This window comes from Salminus brasiliensis, chromosome 7 (genome assembly GCF_030463535.1).
Source record: "Salminus brasiliensis chromosome 7, fSalBra1.hap2, whole genome shotgun sequence".
Classification (NCBI taxonomy): domain Eukaryota; kingdom Metazoa; phylum Chordata; class Actinopteri; order Characiformes; family Bryconidae; genus Salminus; species Salminus brasiliensis.
Genome location: NC_132884.1, coordinates 27,846,024 through 27,866,934, shown reverse-complemented (window position 1 = coordinate 27,866,934; position 20,911 = coordinate 27,846,024). Strand labels below are relative to the sequence as shown.

The 20,911-nt window shown below is 41.1% G+C and overlaps 1 protein-coding gene across 1 annotated transcript in view; it reads right to left on the bottom strand.

Moving 5' to 3' along the window:
- Positions 1-20,911, bottom strand: part of oca2 (oculocutaneous albinism II) — a 118,683-nt gene that overhangs the window by 2,951 nt on the left and 94,821 nt on the right. Inside the window, exon 22 of the mRNA XM_072683058.1 lies at positions 20,290-20,383. Within this exon, the coding sequence (XP_072539159.1) occupies positions 20,290-20,383 (94 nt within the window). The remainder of the gene's footprint in view (positions 1-20,289; positions 20,384-20,911) is intronic.

The following is a 20,911-nucleotide window of genomic DNA, read 5'->3' as shown; positions in this document are numbered from 1 at the left end:
GGAAGCCACCACCATGACACAGAGCCAATTTGTAGCACTCATTCTCACACACAAACACACTCGGTCACAGTCACTTGTTACTCCATCACGTTGGTCATGCTCGTCATCAGAGTGGGCTGTTCTCAGACACTGAAAGTGGAGGTGAGATCTGCACAATACCGTCACAGAGTCATGAGCTCTGCCAAAGCAATCAAAGTGGCTATTTATCAAGCAGGATGATTTGTCAAGATCCATAGAATAGAGTGATGACTTCACCTGCAGTGCCCCACTTTCATTCAGGTTCTTTTCAGCACGCCAGAAGCAGATGCCCCACAAAACACTGTAGCGTACATGGTGTGGTATGGTTCTGGGATACTGGGAAATCCCAGTGTTGGATGCATTGCGCATTCATGCTGCAGCTTTATTTTTACACACTCTCCTAAAATGATTCGAATCGGTAGCTCATCGTTTAATACCACAAACATCATATTTTGGCTTGTTGAACTCAGTGGTGATAATCAAAGTGTGACGTAATTGGTTATTAATTATTTTATTGCTTAACAAGCAGGAAAATCCTGTCAAATATGAAGATTGTAAACTTTTAAACCAATACTTTTCATTTCAAAACCATGTATAGCAAACAAATTTGCTTATTCATAATAATGCAATTTGATTTTCTCTAATAACAGAAAAATGAAAAATCATAAAACATAATGTAATAGCCTGTGTGTAAAGTTCATGTCAGGCACTCTGTATCGCGCCCTCTCCTGGGGCGATCCCGAGCCACCACCTACAGGCCCAAATAAGGACTTCCTCTTTGTTTCATGTTCGATTCATGTTCATTTGTGTTCATGTGTGTTCGGTTCACATTCTTTTGTGTTGATTCATGGTTCATGAGTTTCATCTGGGACTGGGGGTACTTAAGAAAACTCTACATTGTTGTTCGCGGTCAAGATTTGAACCGCCTGGAACCTCTAGGACTCCCTGCTCCCAGCTACCCCTCTCTAGTTATTAGAGCACGGCTCTCCCCTTTCTTTAGTGTCTCCATGCCCAGGCTCTGTCTGTTGGTTTAGGTTCAGTGTAGCCCAGTGACGTCTGCTCAGCTCCCGGCTCCTCCCAGTCCCAGGTTTGATATGTTCACCATTTTTGTTGTCACATTCTGGTTGTGTTCACAGTTTTGCACCCCTTGTGTTTATGCCTAATTTTGTTAAATAAACCCTTATGCTTTGTATCCATCTCTGCGAGTGTTCCCATCATCCCTCTTGGTTCCAATGTTCCCATCATCCCTCTTGGTCTGGCCTAACACACCATTACAGTTCACTCCTTCATATTTTTGCCAAATTCCCTCAAAAGACATTAATAAAGAATGTAAACAATCAATTAATCTCTAATTACCCTTAAATATATACATTAAACTAAATGGACAAAAGTATTGGGACACCGACTCATTCATTGTTTCTTCTGAAATCAAGGGTTTAAAAAAGGCTGTCAATAACATTGTGTAGCATTGCTGTGAGGATGTGATTGCATTCAGCGACAAGAGTGTTAGTGAGGTCAGGATGTTGGATGATCACCACCCCACCTCATCCCCAACTCATCCCAAAATGTACTGTTCCAGAGCTCCACAGCTCAATGTATTAGGCATGAGGCCACAAGGTTCGTGTTCATCTGCTCCAGAGAGTCCTGTTCCATTTGCAGTGCTTATCCCCAAGGACTAGACAAGCTGTGTGTGCATTTGCCCATCTGTGTCAGCAATTCATGCTGAAGGTATTCGTCAGAAGGGGTGTCCGCAAACATATAGTGTACATATAGTGTACATTACCTTTTTAAGAGTGTGTGTTGTGAACACATTTCTAAGCTAATGCAACTTGTGAACACACAGATTTTAAAGAACCAGCAGTGAATGGACAAATTTAGTACCTGGTAAAATGTTCTGCTTCATTATGTTGAAATGAAAATAGAAATAAAAACAAAGCAACAGCCCATAGGTGTTACTGACAAGGCCAAGAAAGAAGTGTAGACCTGTAACCTCTAGATGTGGCCTTTCTTAAAATATCAGCCTACTGAAAAGCAGATCTCCCTCTGGAGTGTCTGGATCTCTGAAGCAAGCATCAATAGGTTGATCTGTGATGAGGCAGGGGTGAATCAATAATCTGAGCCCATATGCCTCAATGTTGGACGGTGCAGCCTTTTCTATTATGGCTTATAATTTCATCCATAACCCCCTGCGCTCCCCACCTCTATCTGTCTCTGAACGTCCCTGCCTCTGCATTGTGTGAATGGCTCCATTCTGAACAGTAGGGGTCCCAAAAGCCTCCGACTGAGGAGCATGCTTGGCATATTACCCGCTTCATTGAAATGATATTAAAGTCTGAATCTCTCCGCATTAACGGTAATTCAAAGGCTGAGGGTGCAGCAGGCGTCCGCTGTGCATCCCCCTCCCCATTCAGCATAAGCTGCTTTCCTCCTCTACTGAATGGCCGTCCACTTCCAGAAGCATGCTGACAGCCTTTTATACACCCTCTGATAGAAATGTCCATCTGGAGAGGGGCATTACCAGTGTAATTACAACCAGGCCCTGGTCATAATCTCTGCGCTCCATCATCACCCATCAGTGCCCTTTTGATCCAAAGTTCAACACCCAGTGTACACTCATCTGCAGATGTGGATTACATCCAAGGAATCACATGACATCAAGCAAACAATAGAACACAACAAAACCCTGCTGAATAAACCAGCACAAATTATGCCACAATCAACACTATACATTGTGTGAATGTTTTTAAAACATATCTGAGTTTATCGAGAAGCCCAGAATCTATGACCAGCAAAATCCCCCACTGTTGGAGTAATACCTAAAGTGTTGGATTAATAACAACACTATTTATTTAAGTACATCTAGACACAAATGAATGGTCTAAGTCTGGGTTTGTTTTCTGAACGGTTTATCCCTGTGAGGTTCCTCAAGGCTCTCTTCTAGGCCCCACAGAAATGTGTCTTCTTAGTTAGTCTTCTTAGTAGCTTACTGTGTTCATAACTAGGAAAGAGGACATTTTACTAGAATTGAATTCAAATTGGAACACAGCCATAAAGTGCACCACCTGACTTAACATGACATTAGGAGGAAATAGCACTACTGCAACATGTCTGCACATTCATAAATGAGGACTATTGGTGGTTTTACTGTTTCTAATAAATCTAGCACTACTGCACTTTCACTTTATTTGCATGCACCTCATAAATCACACGGTCATGCAAAAAATGTCAGCGTGGATAGACTTAACGGTGAATGACCTGGTAAGAAGTCAATGCAGATTTCATTATCTTTTCTATATGTTATGCACATAGTTACATACCGATCGCTGATTGTCTTTCAGCTCAATTGGCTGATTGCAGATAGCAATCCAGGGCAGGGCTAGATGCCACATTAATGTTTTCAGGAAAACTTGATAATGCATCATCGTGCAGGGCTTCTGTAATGTTCCCAGCACTCTCTTAAGATTTCCAAGACTCTGTCTTTTGGAATCAACCACATTTAGCACCAGCTGCGAGAGTCTGTGAATTCCCAATGCCGAACTGCACTGTGTAGCTCAGTGTGCGCTGCTGTGTCTGATGCCCACTGTACTAGATTGAGCAATGTAATTGAGAGAGAGAGGTGTATGGTTAGTGGTGATACAGGTCTTTACTCTTCTTCCATTATGAAGCACAAAAATATCACACATTTTACAAATATGTGAGGTTGAAAAAAAAATCACCCCACGATCAGCTACATTACGTCCATATTTGGGCTGAAAATCGTATGATACAGATACAAAACTTTGTGTGGTGCAACACCTTCACCACTGGATCTGATTCTGTCCTGTCAAGCACACAGCCTCTGTCAATACACACTGCTAATTTCATGTAAATTTAATCCATTTTTAATATTAATAATTCATTGGTATAGCAAAACATTACTTCACTTTTAAGGGTAAATTCAACATTAGGGACTTTTCTGTGTTGCAGTGAGTGAGCTGAATTCATCTTGTTTTATCAGTTGCCAAAGTCAGAGCGGCAACTCTGTTCATTCACTCTCTCTCCATTCTGCCCCATGAAACTTTAATGGTCCCTGTTTTGTTTACATCAGCTGGTATAAAAGCAGTTGGGTCCTATGGCCTGAAAAATAAGTCCAGTTGAATGGTATTTTAGTATGCAATGGAGTAATGGAGTTTGTAAGAGCACAGTGCACTTGTGAGTTTGAAGGCCTTGGACATCCATTTAGGCCCAGTGCACACATTTACAGGCCCGATGGATGGGGCCTGAGTGCACAGGATGCAATAGAAGATTTGAGAAGTGTTGAGAGTGGCTAGATCAGTACAGCAAGTTCTGAGCAGGAGCAAATGGAAGGCAGAACAGGCGAGTGGGTGAAGACTATAGAGAAAGAACACAGGATGAAGAGATCAAGGAGAGAGGGAATGATGGAGGAGGAGAGTGAACAGATTGTGCTGGGAGAAAGAAAGTGCTGGGCTTACACAGAGCCTGATATCATGCTGCAGTAGTGAATGGCCACAAGGCAGATACAGAACAAGTAGGGATGCAACACCATCAGTGTATGTGGTTTCTGTATCTGTTTAGAGCTCAGAATACCGTATAAGGAGAAAAGTATTGAGACACCTGGATAAAATAGTTTATCCTGCTATTGTTGGAGCAAATGTCTCTGATGTGCAAGCAAAACTAGATTTTGGAACTTCTGCCCCACACAACAGCACTTATGTCAATATACCAACATTAAAATAATTTCTTAATGTTTGAAATAAAAATGTAATATTGGAAAGAAAATCTGAACATATGACAACAGGCCATTATTTGTACTTTTGGATTCAGTTACATCTCTAAGAACATTCACTTTCTTCCATAGATACAATATAGCAGACAGACAGTTAATTTACTAAGAAATGTGTGTGTGCAAGAATGTAAATTAGCAATCACTGTCATGGGCAGCTGGGACATCCTCCTGTTCCCCATCTAAAACTTCCAAATTAGACCATAAGCAGCACATCCTCTATGACTAAAGCCCGCAGGCCCACTGTAGAGCTCACAGCTGGTAGGTGGGTAGGGTAATACGAAAGCTGGGACAGGGCAGTAGGACAGGTGTGGCGGTGTTGTGCATGTGTGTGTAAGTGTATTAGAAGAGCATTAAAGCAGGTGTGTATGCTGCAGGTGTAGCACAGGGCAGGTCAAACAGCTAATGCAAAACGTGAGTGATGTGAGCAAAGCAGGTGTCTAATTCATAGCTGTTCAGCTGAAAGAATCAATGTGCAGTGGGAGGCTAAGTTTGAAGGGCATAAAACGTTTTTTTTTAAAAGAAGAAACTCTTTACACAGCTGCACAGCATTCTGCGAGTTAGGCCAATTAAAAGAAGTGAGATATTCCAACGCCTTGGATCTTCATAAACCTGAGACTTAATACAAGCCCATTCTAAGCACATGTTCAAGGTCAGCGCCCTTATTCCAATGACTGTATCCAATATACATACTTAAACTGGACATTTAAAAGAGGAAGCGTCATCTTAGGAAATCTTTCCTAGCATTATCCTTTAAAGTTTTTAATGGAATAGCTTCTGGGAGGAGTCAAATCAACACAAAGTTTCCTTTACCCAAAATGCAACTGGTCAGTCAAGATATGTTTGGTGTCAAAAAATAGGTACTTTACATTACATGTAGTTAACATGATTATGTATCATTGTGCTGTTGTAATAGTTTAAGATATCATATTTTTATAATGCTGTAATAATGTAACAAACTGGAAATAAATGCATTAATGTAATACCATATTAGTTTATAGTCGAAGGGAATACAGCTTGTTTGTGAAATATTAGGATACTAAAATTGAATGTTATATTAAACGTCCAACACAATCTGGCTGTCATGCCTGCCCCTTTTGTCATGTCTGCCTTTGTTTGGTTTTTGCCATGTGCTCTGTTTGTGTCTTGTCTGGCCTAGCCACGCCTGTCCATTAGTGTTTCCACCAGTGTCTCCTTTGTAGCCCTTGTTAGTCCCAGATGTTCCTCATGAGTCTCTTGTTAGTGTCTGTAAGTACCACTTTGTTTCAGTCATTCCTTGTCTGGTCTTGTGCATGTTGTGCATGTGCGTGAGCTAGTGTTCGTGTTCATGTTCGTGTTCCTTCACGGTTTGTAGATTTGGCCTGTTTATGTGAGTCTGGTGTCCGCTTGTTCGGTATCTGTTTTCTTGTCTCGTATTAAAACAATTATCCTGCGAGTACTCCGTCTCTGTCTCGGGACAAACCATGACACTGGCTAACTTGACATCCCTATAAAACTCCCTTCTTGTAACACCACAGAACCAACACAGTAACACAGCAGCACAAGAAAGGAAAAAATGAATGACCGGGGAGATAGGTATGGGTGAGTGACGAAAGGGTGAATTAATAAATGGGAAATCAGCACACAAACGAAGGGACAGATGACAGATGGACAGAGAAACTAACCGGTTAGCAAGCTTGCTAGCTTTTGGATAGATGTTTGATTTAGCTTTGGCTTAGTAGTTAGGTTTAACGTGGTAAGTTTCTTTGCCTGGAGCAGAGTAAGAAGGTTTTGGTTGATTAGTTCTGTTAAAGCTAAATTATGGCAATTGTCAAAAGCCGATCTGCACCAAGAGCCCTTCAAGCTTAAAGTATGGCTCGGCTTGACCCACCATGCCTTAAGAAGACAAGCATCTAGGCTTTTTTCTGTCCTGCACCGAAGTGGTGGAGCGAACTACCCCTGGGTGTCCGAACAGCTCACTGCTCGCTGTCTTCAAACGCAGACTAAAGACCTACCTTCAGTTTAATAGTGTCTAAGCTTAGAGGTATCTTTGAATTTTAGTCTATTTAAACTAGCTGAGGTTTTTCATGAGTAAATAGCTAAGTGAGTAAGTCGCTTTGCATAAGAGTGTCTGCTAAATGCCCTAAATGTAATATAAAATGTAATGTGCATGGACTAAAAGACATCCAGTAAATGGTAAATAAATGGTAAGGGTGCAGTTGATTTACACCTCCTAGTTTACATAGAAAGAGGACAAGTACAGCAAAATATCTGGGTTATTAAGTAAGTAAGTTAAGTTAATTAAGTATAAAGTATGCACATGTATATTACATGCCCACAAAATAAAGATTAACCTAAGTAGAAAGAAAACACTTAAGGTATATATTCAGCTACTAAAACAGGCTTTGGTCTTCTAATACAAGCTTTAAGGTGGCTGCTACCACAGTGTCTAGCATTTTGTATATAATACAATTAGTCCATTCTTCTTTTTAACAGTTTGTGTGCTGTTCTAAAACCACATAAGCAAGTCTTGTTTAGATTGCTTTACACAGCTTGAGGCAAGTGTGTGATGATTTAGTCATACCGTTTGCATGATAAAGCTAAATAGTGGCTATAAGCTTCTACTGCCTGGTAGCTACATTACAAGCAAAAACAACGGTGCATATTCTACTAAACCCTAGGGAAGGTGGAAATGCTGTAAGTTTTTATTTCTGTCCCAATGCTTTTAATAGGGCTACAAATAAAACCAGATAATTTGAATGTTATTAAATTGTTGCTTTTTCTATACAAACTTGTTGCAAGGCAATGATCTGAACCTGAATGCTCATCCCTTCATGTTTGGCCTGACATTTAATTCTAAAGCAAGCAATTTACAGAGAGTCTAACATTCACCGAATGCGAAATTTAAGGTCAAACCTTGTGTTGCTTCTTTAAGAGCAGGAAGAAGAAGAGGCCAGTGTTAAAGTGTGCAGGATAAAGCCTTCCTCTGCTTTGAGCTACACGAAGCAGAGCTGGTGAGGGGTAATTTTGGGCAGGATGCAGGCTGGGTGCCTTCCTCAGCCACACTGTTCAAAGGCTGGGATTATCTCCACCATCTCTGCTCTCGTTCCCCTGCTCTTTAATGGGGAGGCCCCAGATGGTTTGTCATTTGGACATCCACCATTGTCCTATATGGCAATGGTAGCAGACACATGGAGCCTGCAAGGGCCACAATGTGCTTGGCACTGTCGCTGAGAGCGTCCATGTGATCCATGCACTGTGCTCGCTGTGTCGCTCATCCAAACCTCAGTAAAACAAACAATGCCCATCAAATGTCATAGAAACGGGAGGCTCAAAATAAGCTATTATTAAGCTAGTAAATGATACCTGCTCTGTCAGGAGTCTGTACAGGACTTTGTCAAACATTTTGCTTATGTTAAATGTAAGACACATGAATCATTACAGGGGAGGAACTGACTCCAACTGTTTCCAGAATGCGACTGCTGCTCCATTTAAGGTGAAACTGGACACCGTCAGGTTTCAGGTTTCAATGCTCTCCTGTGTTTCCACTACTCTGTATCTATACTGAGTGTTTAAATATATGCTTCTGTTGAGCTATCCATTCATCCAAGGAAATGTTATCATTTCTGACCATATAAACAAACATTGTGAAAATTGTTTAAATAATCATACATTTCTTTACCCTGGCCACCAAACGGCCACCACGTTTATACAGTACTAGAATTACAACAGATTTAAACAGATTTAGGCCAAAAGAAAACAGTCTAATCCTTATTTAGGCAAAACCTGCATTTCATACCAAAGAGGCCACTGTGATGAACATGAAGCAAAGTACCCCAAAGAATCATCAAGGAGCTGTTGTAGAAAATTTAGTTTTTGTAACTTCAAAAATATTAAAAAAACATATTTTAATAGACAGTATACACACACAAGAATACCCACAGGTGCACAAAAACAGTTACATAGCACATTACATAGCATGGCCGTAGTTCCTCTATGATGTGTATCGGGTGTGATACATAGGGGTGGATGGCCCTGCATGATATCAGTCTTATACAAGTATTCAATGCATACAGATCACTGAGTATTGATCTGCTGAAAACTAAATCACCCGCACTCAAAGAGAAAAAAGGTTGTGCCAGGCAACCTGAACTGCTTTGTAAAAAAAATGGGATTCCTTTGCCCTGTTTTTCCACACATCATAATGTGATGCACAGGGGCAGTCTGACTCAGGGGCCTAGGCTTTTCACTGTGCATGAATCTGGAGTGCTTTTTCATGCACAACATTAAAATCAGCTAGACTTTATTCCGCACAGAATTTCAATTAGCTGCTAATCGTGCTTCATTTCTGCCGATTCATTAGTTTGAGGGAAAATGGAAAAGGTTTAGTTGAGCTTTGGCACATCTGCTCCCCAACTCTATTACATGCAATCTGCAGATTCTGTGAGGACTGTTACAGCCATTTGTAGATGACCTTTTACTTAAAGCTCTGCTCTCTGTGTCAGAGAGAGAGAGAGAGAACGAAAGAGAGAGAGTTAGAGTTTTGAGTATTTTTGAGAAGTTTTAACAATTATTTCTAACAGTTACTTAATGTCTTTCTCCACCCACAGTCAAACAAGTTTGCTAATAACCTCATAATCATTATTCCGTAGCCTCGAGTCCACATTCAGTGTAGTCATGTGCATGCTGCAAATGGTCAATTAAAACTTGGAAGCTCATCATTAATCTAGGCAATTTATGATTCTTTTGCCACTGACCAACACATAGATTTCACAAAATTCTAACATATATAACTAAGGTGCGCTCAAGAAATATATACAATTTGCAGAAGCATCAGTTATTCTGTACATATTTTACAATTCACAGTTAGTTATCGTCCACTGGTGGCGCTGTTTTACCAAATACACACAACCCAGCCTGTCAAAACAGCGGCGCCACAGCATTCTGCTTTTCTCTTTTATGGAACATCTAGAAAAGGGATTTATGGATGGAAGCTCCTGCAGAAACAGTAAGACTTTTACATTCCACTAGGGTTATGTTTATGGTTAGGTTAAATGTAGGTAATGACATAGGTTAAGTTTAGGTTAGGTTTAGGTGTAGTACCTTAAATTAATGTTTAGGCTTAGGTTTGGGTGTAGGTTAGGTTAAGTTTAGGTTAAGGTTAGATTAAGGTTAGGTTTAGGTGTATTACCTTAAATTAAGGTTTATGTGTAGGTTAGGTTTAGGTTTATGTTAAGGTTAGACTTAGGTTTAGGTGTAGTACCTTAAATTAAGGTTTGGGTGTAGGTGTAGGTTAGGTTAAGTTTAGATTAAGGTTAGAATTAGGTTTAGGTGTAGCAGGTTCAATATTCACTGTTCATGACTGGGTTTCATCAGTAATTTGTGCATATGCACAAGGGTTGAACTATTTTTAGTACATAATAAACAAAACTTGATACCAGGCTGGATACCAAACTCACCTCTCTCACTTATATATTATTCTGCAGCCTCATCGTTTCACAATTTTGAATTCCAGTTCAATCCTAACTTTCAGTGCCAATATACTAACTGCCTCCTTTAAGATACATCATCAGAAAGGGGGGTTCCTAGTATAAATTCTGAAAAAGCTCACTGTAGAGGCTGAGCCACCATTGTAGGACATAGGAAGACATGTTTTTAAAAGACATGTCAGGCCCTCGTTCACCTGGGACTGGGGGTACTTAAGAAGCCTCAACCCCATGGTTCGACGCCGAGAATTGTATCGTTTGGGACCTCGAGGTCACCCGAGAGGTTCCCTGTACTATTAGAGGTGTGTTAAGGCCAGCTTCTGCTTGGTGTCTTCATTCAGGAGAAGGTCACCCTGCTATCCACGTAATCAGCGAGACTCGCTTGCTCACGGTCCGGATTCTCTGGCTACCCACGTTCCAGCTAGGCGACCCTCGCTCACGGCAGCGTTTTTGCTCGGTAGCTGGTCCCCCAGCTCACCCCTCTTTGTCATTTTAGTGTCGTTCGAGCGCAGTTTACATTAACCCCTGTTTAACCCCGGCTCTGCCTTCAGGATTCCTTTCTGGTCCCCTTTTGGTTTTCCCCCCAGTGCTAGCCACTCGCGCCAGCTCAGCTCCCATTCCCAGGTTCGCTTTGTTTCGCCCTCTTGTTTGTCACGTTCGTGTTGTGTTTATGTTTGTACCACTTAGTTGCTGCATCGTTTGCCTCGTTTTGCCCTTTTTTGTATCCTTGGTTCTTGCTAATAAACAGCTTGCTTTGACACCATCTCTCCAAGTGTTCATCCCTCTGTGTCTGGCCTAGCACGCCATGACAATAGCAATGTTGTGTCTGAAGTGCTTCACTTTGAGCATCATTGTTCTATTGATTAGTGCAGTACTGCTTACAGTTTCAGCACCTGAGTATTTGTTCCACATCATGTGTTTAGCATGAGTTTAATTACTCACTGTTATCTCAGGTGTTTAGCTTCAGTTGTATCTGTGTCAGAATAATGTCTTAAGTTCTCATTTCTGTGAAACAGACCTGGTCCTGTAAAGAGCACACAGTGTAAAAAGCACTGAAACAGTAATCGAGCAGAAGTGTGAAAGTCAGACTGAAGTTTAGCACCAAAAGGTCAAAGTGATTGCCCTTTAAAAGTCTTTCAATTCTAGGCAAAGTTCTATCAGGGGAGAACATGCACCTCTATGGGACGAAACGCCATGCAAAATCATTGTTAATGTCACAGCACCTCTGGCTCATTGGGAGCGAGGGGGTGCCGTTGCCATGGAAGCATTCCCCAGCTGTAGAGCAGAACAAAACAGGCTATCTTTATTGCCATTGCATAAGAGTGGGTTTGTGAACTTCTTTACTAGATGCTACATGAGAGATATTAAGAAATAAGAATATGTAAGACTGTGTACCAGTATGAAGAGTATGAACAGGGACTGACAATAGTGCAACAGGCTAGGTGACCTAAGCAACAACAACACCAGTACAGTACAGGACTGTAGAGGCATCTTCATAAATAACACAGTGTGGATGATGTATTACACCATGAGAACTGAGGTTATTTAACACAGCAGTCGCTGGCATTGTGTTGTTACGCAGCATCTCATGTAAAGTGAGAGTAACAGGTGAGAAGTGACCAGAGAACACTTCCACTACTCCACAGCTCAATGCTGGGGGGCTTTACACCCCTCTAGTCCACACCTGGCATTAGCCATGGTGCCAATAGATTCATTTTTATCTGCTCCAGGGAGTTTTATTTTATTGGCAATACTTCCCTACAGGAACTAGACAAGCAATGTACTAAAGTATCCAAAGTAGCTGCATGCATTTATTAGAAGTGGTGTCCACAAACATTTGGACAAATAGCTAGTAATTATGATGATGTAATTGGCAAAATTCTTTTCAAACTCTAACGCTAAAGTCTCATGCCATTGATCCCCCCAACACCCCCCCCCCCCCCCCCCCCGGCCCCCTACCGAGGCCAAAACCTGGGCAGCAGGTGTGCCACTGCAGTGCAGCCCTGTCTCATAATTGCAGATGTTTAACAGTACCCTGCTTGCACAAAATGCGACTCCACAACTGGGGCTATAATTAGACAGGGAAACTGGGTCATCCCCTTCAGCAATTATGGATTCCTAATCACTAGCTAAGACTATCCCCCCCACCAACACAAACACACACATGCACGTGTGGCTGGTAGACGGACAGCCTGCAGAGATATAGCTGCCTAATGGGCCAGTCGTTAGGACATCGGGGTGAAATCCAAACAGCGCACTCGCGCTACCCCTAAACGAACATCAAAGAGGTGATTCATTAGCATGTAGCTGGAGCGCTAAGCAACACCCCCTGAGTGGCTTATTGACTTGTGACATATTTGAGCGTGATCTGATTTATTATTAATAGAGGGGATTATTATAGCTCTGTAGTGGCATGATGGGGAAAAACACAGGATACAGAAGGGCCGGAGCAGAGTTCAAAAAAGGTTTCAGAAAGGGCTGCACAAGATATCATTATCACCATGCTGGCCTTAGCAGTATTGCAATTTGTAAACAAGACTGCTAACCAATCACAATGCTTTGTACTGTCTGCTGACAATCACTATTTCTAGCCGAATGTGTTTTTGTGGGTGTTTTGATTAACTTGTATAATCCAATAAAAATTAGTCGATTTTATCATAATAATTCATGCCAACGTATAATGATGTGATGTTATTGACACAATTGATTTTTTTATGTTGTCACTGTCATTAAATAAATTGCTGTATCCAAAACAATAAAAAAAAATTGGCTCTTTTGGCATAAAATGTTAATATAATGTAATATATTTTTAAGACTGTGATGATATTGAAAAGCATTTTGCTATAAGATTTAAGATGCAGCTGTTTGTGCACCTTTGGTCATTCAGTTTTTAAAATGGGCCAATTCACATTTTTGTTTCTATTGGCTGGACGTTTAATATCTGAATACGTCTGTAAACCGCTGGTTATATCTAATTGTTATAAGTTACAACATTCAGAGCCATTGCAATTCTTCTGTTTATCAAATATGTAAATTTTTGTTTTCATGATGGTCCCTTACTTTTGGACCATATCCACTTACCAGGCTATTCAATTCAGGGAAATGCTTTGGGAAGTTCTTTAAAACAGGAAATAAAAGCACAATAAAATCATGTAGTGCCGGAATTTGCGTTCAGAGGAGAATGAATAAGTAAAAGGAGATTTCCTCAGATGCTCTCCTACAATGCTACTGTCTTTGAAAGTGGGAAAGTGTATTAAATGTCATAAATATAAAACCAACATAACCCGTTTCGCCAGTGCTCTTGCTATTTGCAGCTGTGATCAAGTGCAGAGAAGCAGTCTTCAGATATTATTATATTTTAAAAAAGTACATTAAAATACATTAAAAATGATTTTTTTTCTATTTTGGTCTGTTGGTTATTTGATTTTATGTGAAACTTTCAAATCATGCTGTTTCTCATTTTTAGTCAGACATTAACAGAACCAAAAACTTGGTTCATAAACCACAAGGCAAATATAGTATGATAAAACTGAAACATGTTTACATATTTTATAATGTTGTTATAATGTATGTTTCTGATGAATCTGTGGATATAATTTATATGAAGGGATGTGGACTTCTCCCATTGTTTCTTTAGGGAGCTTCAATTACAGAAAAGTTGCTTTTATGATACAAATGGTATTATGGGTGAATTTTGAGAAATACATATCTAACTATGGTTGAAATGAGGAGATGCTGTTGCTATGAGAATAAAAGAAAGTGTATAAATATAAACCTGATACATTTTAGCCCATGTTAGTTTGTGGATATAACATTACAACAACATATATAAGTCTATAGAATTAAAATTGCAAGCTCATATTGTGGAGGCCTGGATCTAGACATCTGCACCAAACATGAGTAGCTCTGCCCTTACTGTGCTCTTTAAAAATGTGCACTGTCATCGTCTTTCTGCTGTGACATTTTCCTTACAGGTGTGGCCCACCTGCTGCCTTTTAGTCAAGCCCCCTTACAATGGCTGTATAGCTCCCAGCATGCTGTCAGCAGTCAAACCCCAGAAGGTCATTCACACACACGCAATGCCATCTTCACACAGTGTCGCTTCACCTTGGTGCAAAGTCCTTTTCTGGCCTGTCCTCTCCCCCCTCATTGTGATTTAATTACAAAGTGCTAAAGGCCTCTGTGTGTGATACTATCTCTCACAACTGTCCCTTTCACCTTGCTGGCCTGCTTTTTAGAGTGCAATTTTGGGCCTGGCCTTCAGTTCACAGATACCCTACGCTGTAAGTGGCCTGTATTCAGCTCTGCTTCAAACGTAGTCTTCTCTTCATGCAGCACAATGAATACCAGGTATGATTTTTAAGTAGCCTGGTGGTAAGAGGGGGCAAGCTGGCAGGCTGAAAACGATCGGTTCTATTCTTTCTTTCCCCGGAACGGACATCTCCAAGTCCAAAAAATGCCTCTCCATGGTGGTCCACGCAGAACGGCAGCCATTGTTCTTGATTGCCATGCACGGAGGGCATTTGACGTGCTGCCAAATGCAGATTGCACACCTGCAGTCTCTGAGCTCAGCTTTAGCATTGTGTGAGGCGCAGGAGTAGCTCAGAGGGCCAGCCGTGAATGGGGATGCTAATTACAGAGCATGGCGTGCCACATCAGTAGGCAAGGCAAGCACGGAAGAGAGACCGGAGGGGGGAAAAAACTGTTTCATTCACCTAAATCAGTCAACATTGTCTTTCGCTTAAATGCCATTTCTGTTGTGGCCTCTTTTGTTTACAGCGTAAACAATGAGCTATATACAGGGTGCTCTCCTGAGTGCAAGTCAAGGGCAAAGATGCATTCCGGATTTACTGCAAAATTCTTGGGCTAATTTGGCAACAATATAAATGCCGGCACACAAAAATACTGGGAGTTAAACAACGCACTGAGATGTTCTTTTTGGCCATAATGATACTTATTATTTCAGATACACCAGGAGTCACTTATTACCCCTTACAATAAAGGGTAAAAAAGAAGAGTCTGTCCGTGTTTTTATAGGGTATACTTCGGAGATGAACCTTAATGGTTTCATGTAAAATCTGAGTGCATTTTGACATTGGCAGGAAACACAAGGACAAGTGCACTCAGTGGAATGGAGGTTCATCATGGGTTGCCCTTTGCTGCTCTGATAGTCTACCCTAGAGCTGTTTACTTGAAAGCACTTCTGGCATTGCCCATCCATAAATTGTATCACAATGAGGATTCATATCTCAGTACTGGGTTGGACAAACAGTGAAAAACGTGCGGTGGCAAAGATTTACAAGCGCTCTGTCGGAGTCTCCACATCACATCATTAAGTATGGAGTTTACTCAAAGAGCACGAACAAGAGGGAGCAAGATAAAAACAAAAACGACCAGTGGTCAATACAAGTAGTGTTAACGTGGCCTGGTGTGCTAAAAGCGATTAGCTGAAAAGCAGCTCCCAGGGGCCCGGGTCACTGCAGCTATCCTCTTTAGCCTGAGCCGAGAGCCGCTGGTGCAGAAGGAAAGTAAAGCTGTCGGGAGCTAGACAGGCCGCTTTTCTCCAAGCTGCCAAACCAGGCTCACCTCGCCTCACAATAACTCGCCGTCTTTACATTGGTGTGAGGGGGAGCTGAGAAGAAAAGTACTCTCTGGTGAAATGAAAACAAAAACAGTGGCGTCCCCACAGCAAGCTGACCTCTTGAAGAACTCTAAGCTGCTATGCTGCCTGGCTGCTGCAGTATTGATCTTCCAGTCAGAACACCTATTAGCACATGACTCTTCTTAAGAGTTCTTAACAGTTAAAACAGTTGCATTTATAAAGCATTTGGTGTCGTCACTGGCTGTGTTCAAATGCAGTATTAGTTGCTGCTAGTACACTTTAAGAGGAGAGCCTTTTAAAATGCCCTAATAGACAACATTTTGAAATGCATTGTATATTAAAAAACACTATTAACCATATAGAGGCTCTGAACAGTTCCTTACCAACAACATATCATAAAATTAGTACAGATACCACTATAGTGCACCTCAAGATATTTACAACATTTGCCCAAAGACATTCATATTCATATTTTTTACGATTTCCCACTCAATATTTTGTACATTGTACTGGTGTGAAAAATGTTCTAAATAAATGCCAGAAAGAGAGACATTGAAATTGAGATACTTGGATCTTTGTTTATAACTGAAACTTTGTTTATAACTGAAACCATAATCGTAAACCGTAAAGTGAACTCTGGCTGGTTGCTGGTGCAGAGGAGGCCCCTGAGCATTGCCTGTTGTCATTGATCTCTGTAGCCTCAGGGCTCATCCACTTTGTGGCCAGTAAGAATGACAAGCACAGGAACTACAAAGGAGCAAGAAGAAGCTAGAAGTTGCAGAAGCAGGAAAAATATGACCAAAGAGTAACATATAAAGACTATACAGGTGACATTAAGAGTGTGTTTATCCTTGTCAGCTTTGGTTTAAGCCCTGGTGTGATAGATCTGTTGGTACAGTTCGTTAGAGTCAGTGTAGACCTGCCCACATTTCTGTAACTAGCCACCATTAGAATACCTTTCATTGGCATAGTTGCCTCAGCAAAGTACTGTTGGGTACCAGTACATAATTCCAGTAACCGTATCGGTTCAAATGTGAACAGCACCTAATCCTACATAAAACCATACTGAACCACAGTTTTTGTTTTGAAGGAACAAAAACAGCCTCTTTGCAGCTATCACTGCTACTTGGTTTTCTTATTTGACGCTACTACACAATGATGTCTTCTGACGCATTGCTTTAGTAACATTAATACCATGAATAAGGACGATGATATTCTCATGGGCAGCTAAGAAGGCGAGATAACATCTTTTGAATTTAAAAACGGTCTTGGGAATTACGCAACTCCATTTACAAAGCGAAACATAGTGCAAACTCAATGTCTTAAATAAAAGTTACCAAGCACCAATACTCAAGTGGGCTTATTACTGGGAGCTTCAGGACAGAACAGTACAGTATCCCTTTGTCTAATTCCACCAGGTACTGTTTTACACCTTGCAGGGGATCAATCACTACTTTGTGGCCAGAACACTAGAGGAAGTCTTCATTCCCCTCAGTGCCCTGTCCACCCCTTCACATTGTGCGCCAATCAGCCAATTACAGCCAACCCTGAAGACGCAGCTATTCATCACAAAGATTCACAGCAGCCCGGAGTGCAAATTTCACAGACCAATTGCATTATCAGCTGCATAAATTTGAGAGCGTTCCTGGTGTGGTACATCATTTGTTAAGCTTACAGTCTAAATGCTGGTGATAGCCATGGTCTGTGGCCTGGCTTCTCTACTCTGTAATTGAGAGAATGAGGCTGGGAGGGAGGTTAATGATGAATGAGCAATTATCCAAACATCTGCTGCCTCCATATTTGTTTTCCAAGTGCTGCCAAAAAAAGAAAGAAAAAAAAATCCCAAAGGCAGTTGCATCCGCCCTGCCACCATCTCAGCTCCTCTGGCTCAAGCCTCGTCCTCCCAGCTGCTCTACCTGCCTCTGGAATGTCTTGCGGATCCCCGAGAAACAAGCAAGAGGATATTCTGGGAAACAGAAGTGTCACTGCACAGGGGACTTGACCTGCAAGTGAACCGCACAACGGCGCATCATATTTTTTGCATAACTTCACATTGTACTCGGAGAAATACAGCACTTGAGACCAGCTGTTGTTTGCATTATGTCACTGAGGACTGGAAGGCCATTACAGTAACAGAGCTGCGGTTTCTGGAGAGAAAACATACTGTGCATGAAAAGAACAGCAACATTAAGGGATGGCTTGCTGGACTGGTTCCTCATCATAGATCAGCTTTCATTGATCAGGCCTTATCTTCATGTCTGACGTTCTGTTGAAGGTGAACTCTGACTGGTTGCTGGTGCAGAGGGGGCCCCTGAGCATTGCCTGTTGTCATTGATCTCTGTAGCCTCAGGGCTCATCCACTTTGTGGCCAGTAAGAATGACAAGCACAGGAATTACAAAGGAGCGAGAAGAAGCTAGAAGTTGCAGAAGCTGAACCACACACAATGCATAGTGTTTCAAAACTAGCCACCATTAGAATAGCTTTCATTGGTGTAGTTGCCTTAGTAAAGTAAAGACGTGCGTCAGTTGGGTTGCAGCTACAGTAAATAGTACATTTCACAGCCTTAACGTTGTTCCGTCACCAAATGAACACATGTTAAAAATGTGATTTAATACTGATCTCAGAAAAGATTGATGTGATTTAACAGGTCAGGATTAAATGTTTTTTTCTGCTAGTTATCGAGTGGATCATGAAGGATTCTCAGACACCCCTGCCTTATGCATACCTATACTTGCAGCCTTCAGTCATAAATACGTCATACATCATTTCCCCTGCTGGTTTGATTGCAAATATATCAGTATGAATGCAAAGCATACATGCAAAAATGTAACATTGACTAAATGTATCATTTTCTTGCTTCTTCCGGACATAGGAACCGAACTACAAGTATAAACACACTCTAAAAAGTGTGAAATGTATGGGAGGGGCATAGAAACGTATCTGCACCACAACTAAGGCTAATAGCAAGTGAGAGCAAGCTGAAGGACTGAAGACTCCAACCAATCAGTGCTTGTTTTTTTTACAACCATGAATTTCCACAGAGAGGATTTTTGATTTTAGGTTTTGAACAACTTTTCAGGTGTTTGTTTTCGGAGAGATCCTGTAGGATGGAAACAACAACACTAAAATGGCCAAGAGAAGCCGAAGCCGCCCAATGAAGAAGCAAAAGACAACAGAAAATCTCCATGTCTGGCTATATTTGGCATGCTTGAGTTTCTTCTCCAGTTTGTGCATACAAGAAAAGAAGCAGCTTACAGTCCCCCGCCATGAGCGTTTCACACCCCAATCAGACATGCATTCAAACTCCTCTTTTCACTATTGACCACTGCCACTCTTCCAGCTGGGAAAGCGCCAGCGATTGGGAAGCTTCTGTATTAGTATGGAAAGCACTTTCATCAAGCAGGTGGCAACTGGCAGGGGGAGCCAAACAAGATGGGATGGTGAATATCTCAGCAAGCCTCTCAGCAACCTTCTTAAGAGGTAATCAGCGGGTTGCTTTTTTTACCTTTCAAACGTATTTGTTGATATGGAGGAGAACATGAAATCAAGCTACCATAAGTGTCACACTCTGAAGCCAGATCTGCCACTTTGCAGAATGAGAGGCAGATTATGGGAGTATTTTTAGGCTTTAAGACATTGAGTTGATTGGCATGAGCTGCACTCTGCATGCCCCAGCACACCCAATCTACATTTTTTAATCTGAAAATACACTCATTTGACTCCATCTTGATTTCAAGGGCTTTAGCACTTCTAAGTTTGTCCAACCATGCTCTGAACATGACACAAGCGGTTTGGGAACGCTCCTCAAGTAGCCAAAAACAAGACCCATGTAATTTTTGTACAATAGATATAATAAATATTCTGTTTAAATGATGTGATGTAAAGATTCTATACCAAAAAAAAAATCCCAGAACCATAGCTTCTTTCTTCTTTAATCCCGAAGCAAGTGAGTGAAATGGTGACCCCTTGTAAGCCAAGGTCCTGTGGCAGGCTTCCTCTTAGTATGAAGCTGCCCTAAAAGAGCCCAGGCAAGGGCAGCTCAGGTCATGAGGTGCCGTATAACCTGACAGGGTGAGTTGAGCAACCACAGACACATCGATTTGTCTACAATAGGCCCAATTTCCCCTCAGGAGGGAGTTAAAATGAGGAGCTAGCAGTAGCTCCACTGCTGGAGATGCCAATGGTACGCTGCCAAAGAGAGCACTCCTGGGCAACCCTTTCTTTGATTTGAATAACAGCAATTAAGACTATTTTTCCCCTCCAAGCTGCAACACAGCAGCAAACACAATGTTTTTTTTGTGTATGTTTTGTGTGTCTTATTCCCTACTGCGCCATGTCATCACAGATATTATAAAACCATATTATTATTATTATTTATTAACTGTTAAACAGTCTAAGGATCAAATGTAGATGCACATACCTGAAGAATTCCATGAAAGAGAATCCATAACCATGTTGCTCCGCAATTCCAGCACACACCACATTAGCAGATGCACCAATCAGCGTCCCATTACCTGCAAATGAATATATGCAGTATATATATGATTAATTTCAGTACTATTTCTCTGATGCATTTGCTCTTACACTGAAAACCGATACACACCAAAACAATCTTTGGGTATGCAAAGTATTTTGTAGGTGCTCCTCTGACCCTGATGAATTAATGACCTGCCACATATTTACTCCTAAAAATAAATGATGCTACAATGGTTATGCGGGAGATACAGCAGAAAATATTTACCTTTTTAAACCTTTTAATTAGTAAAGAAGCTTTTCATTGTTGCCATAAAACCTTCTTTACACATATAGCTCAATTGTTTGTTTTTCTGGAACCAACAAAAGGTGGGGTTGCAGTAGGATACCAGTTTTAGGTATACCATGGTATGGAAATTGATAGTTCCACTAATTCAAAATTCAAAAGAACCCCACCAATTGACTGTGAAATTCCTTATTAGTATCATATTATTTTCAATCAAATAATTGAGAACATATTCAGCAGATTTATCCATAAGGAAAACATTAACTTAAAAAAAAAACTATTT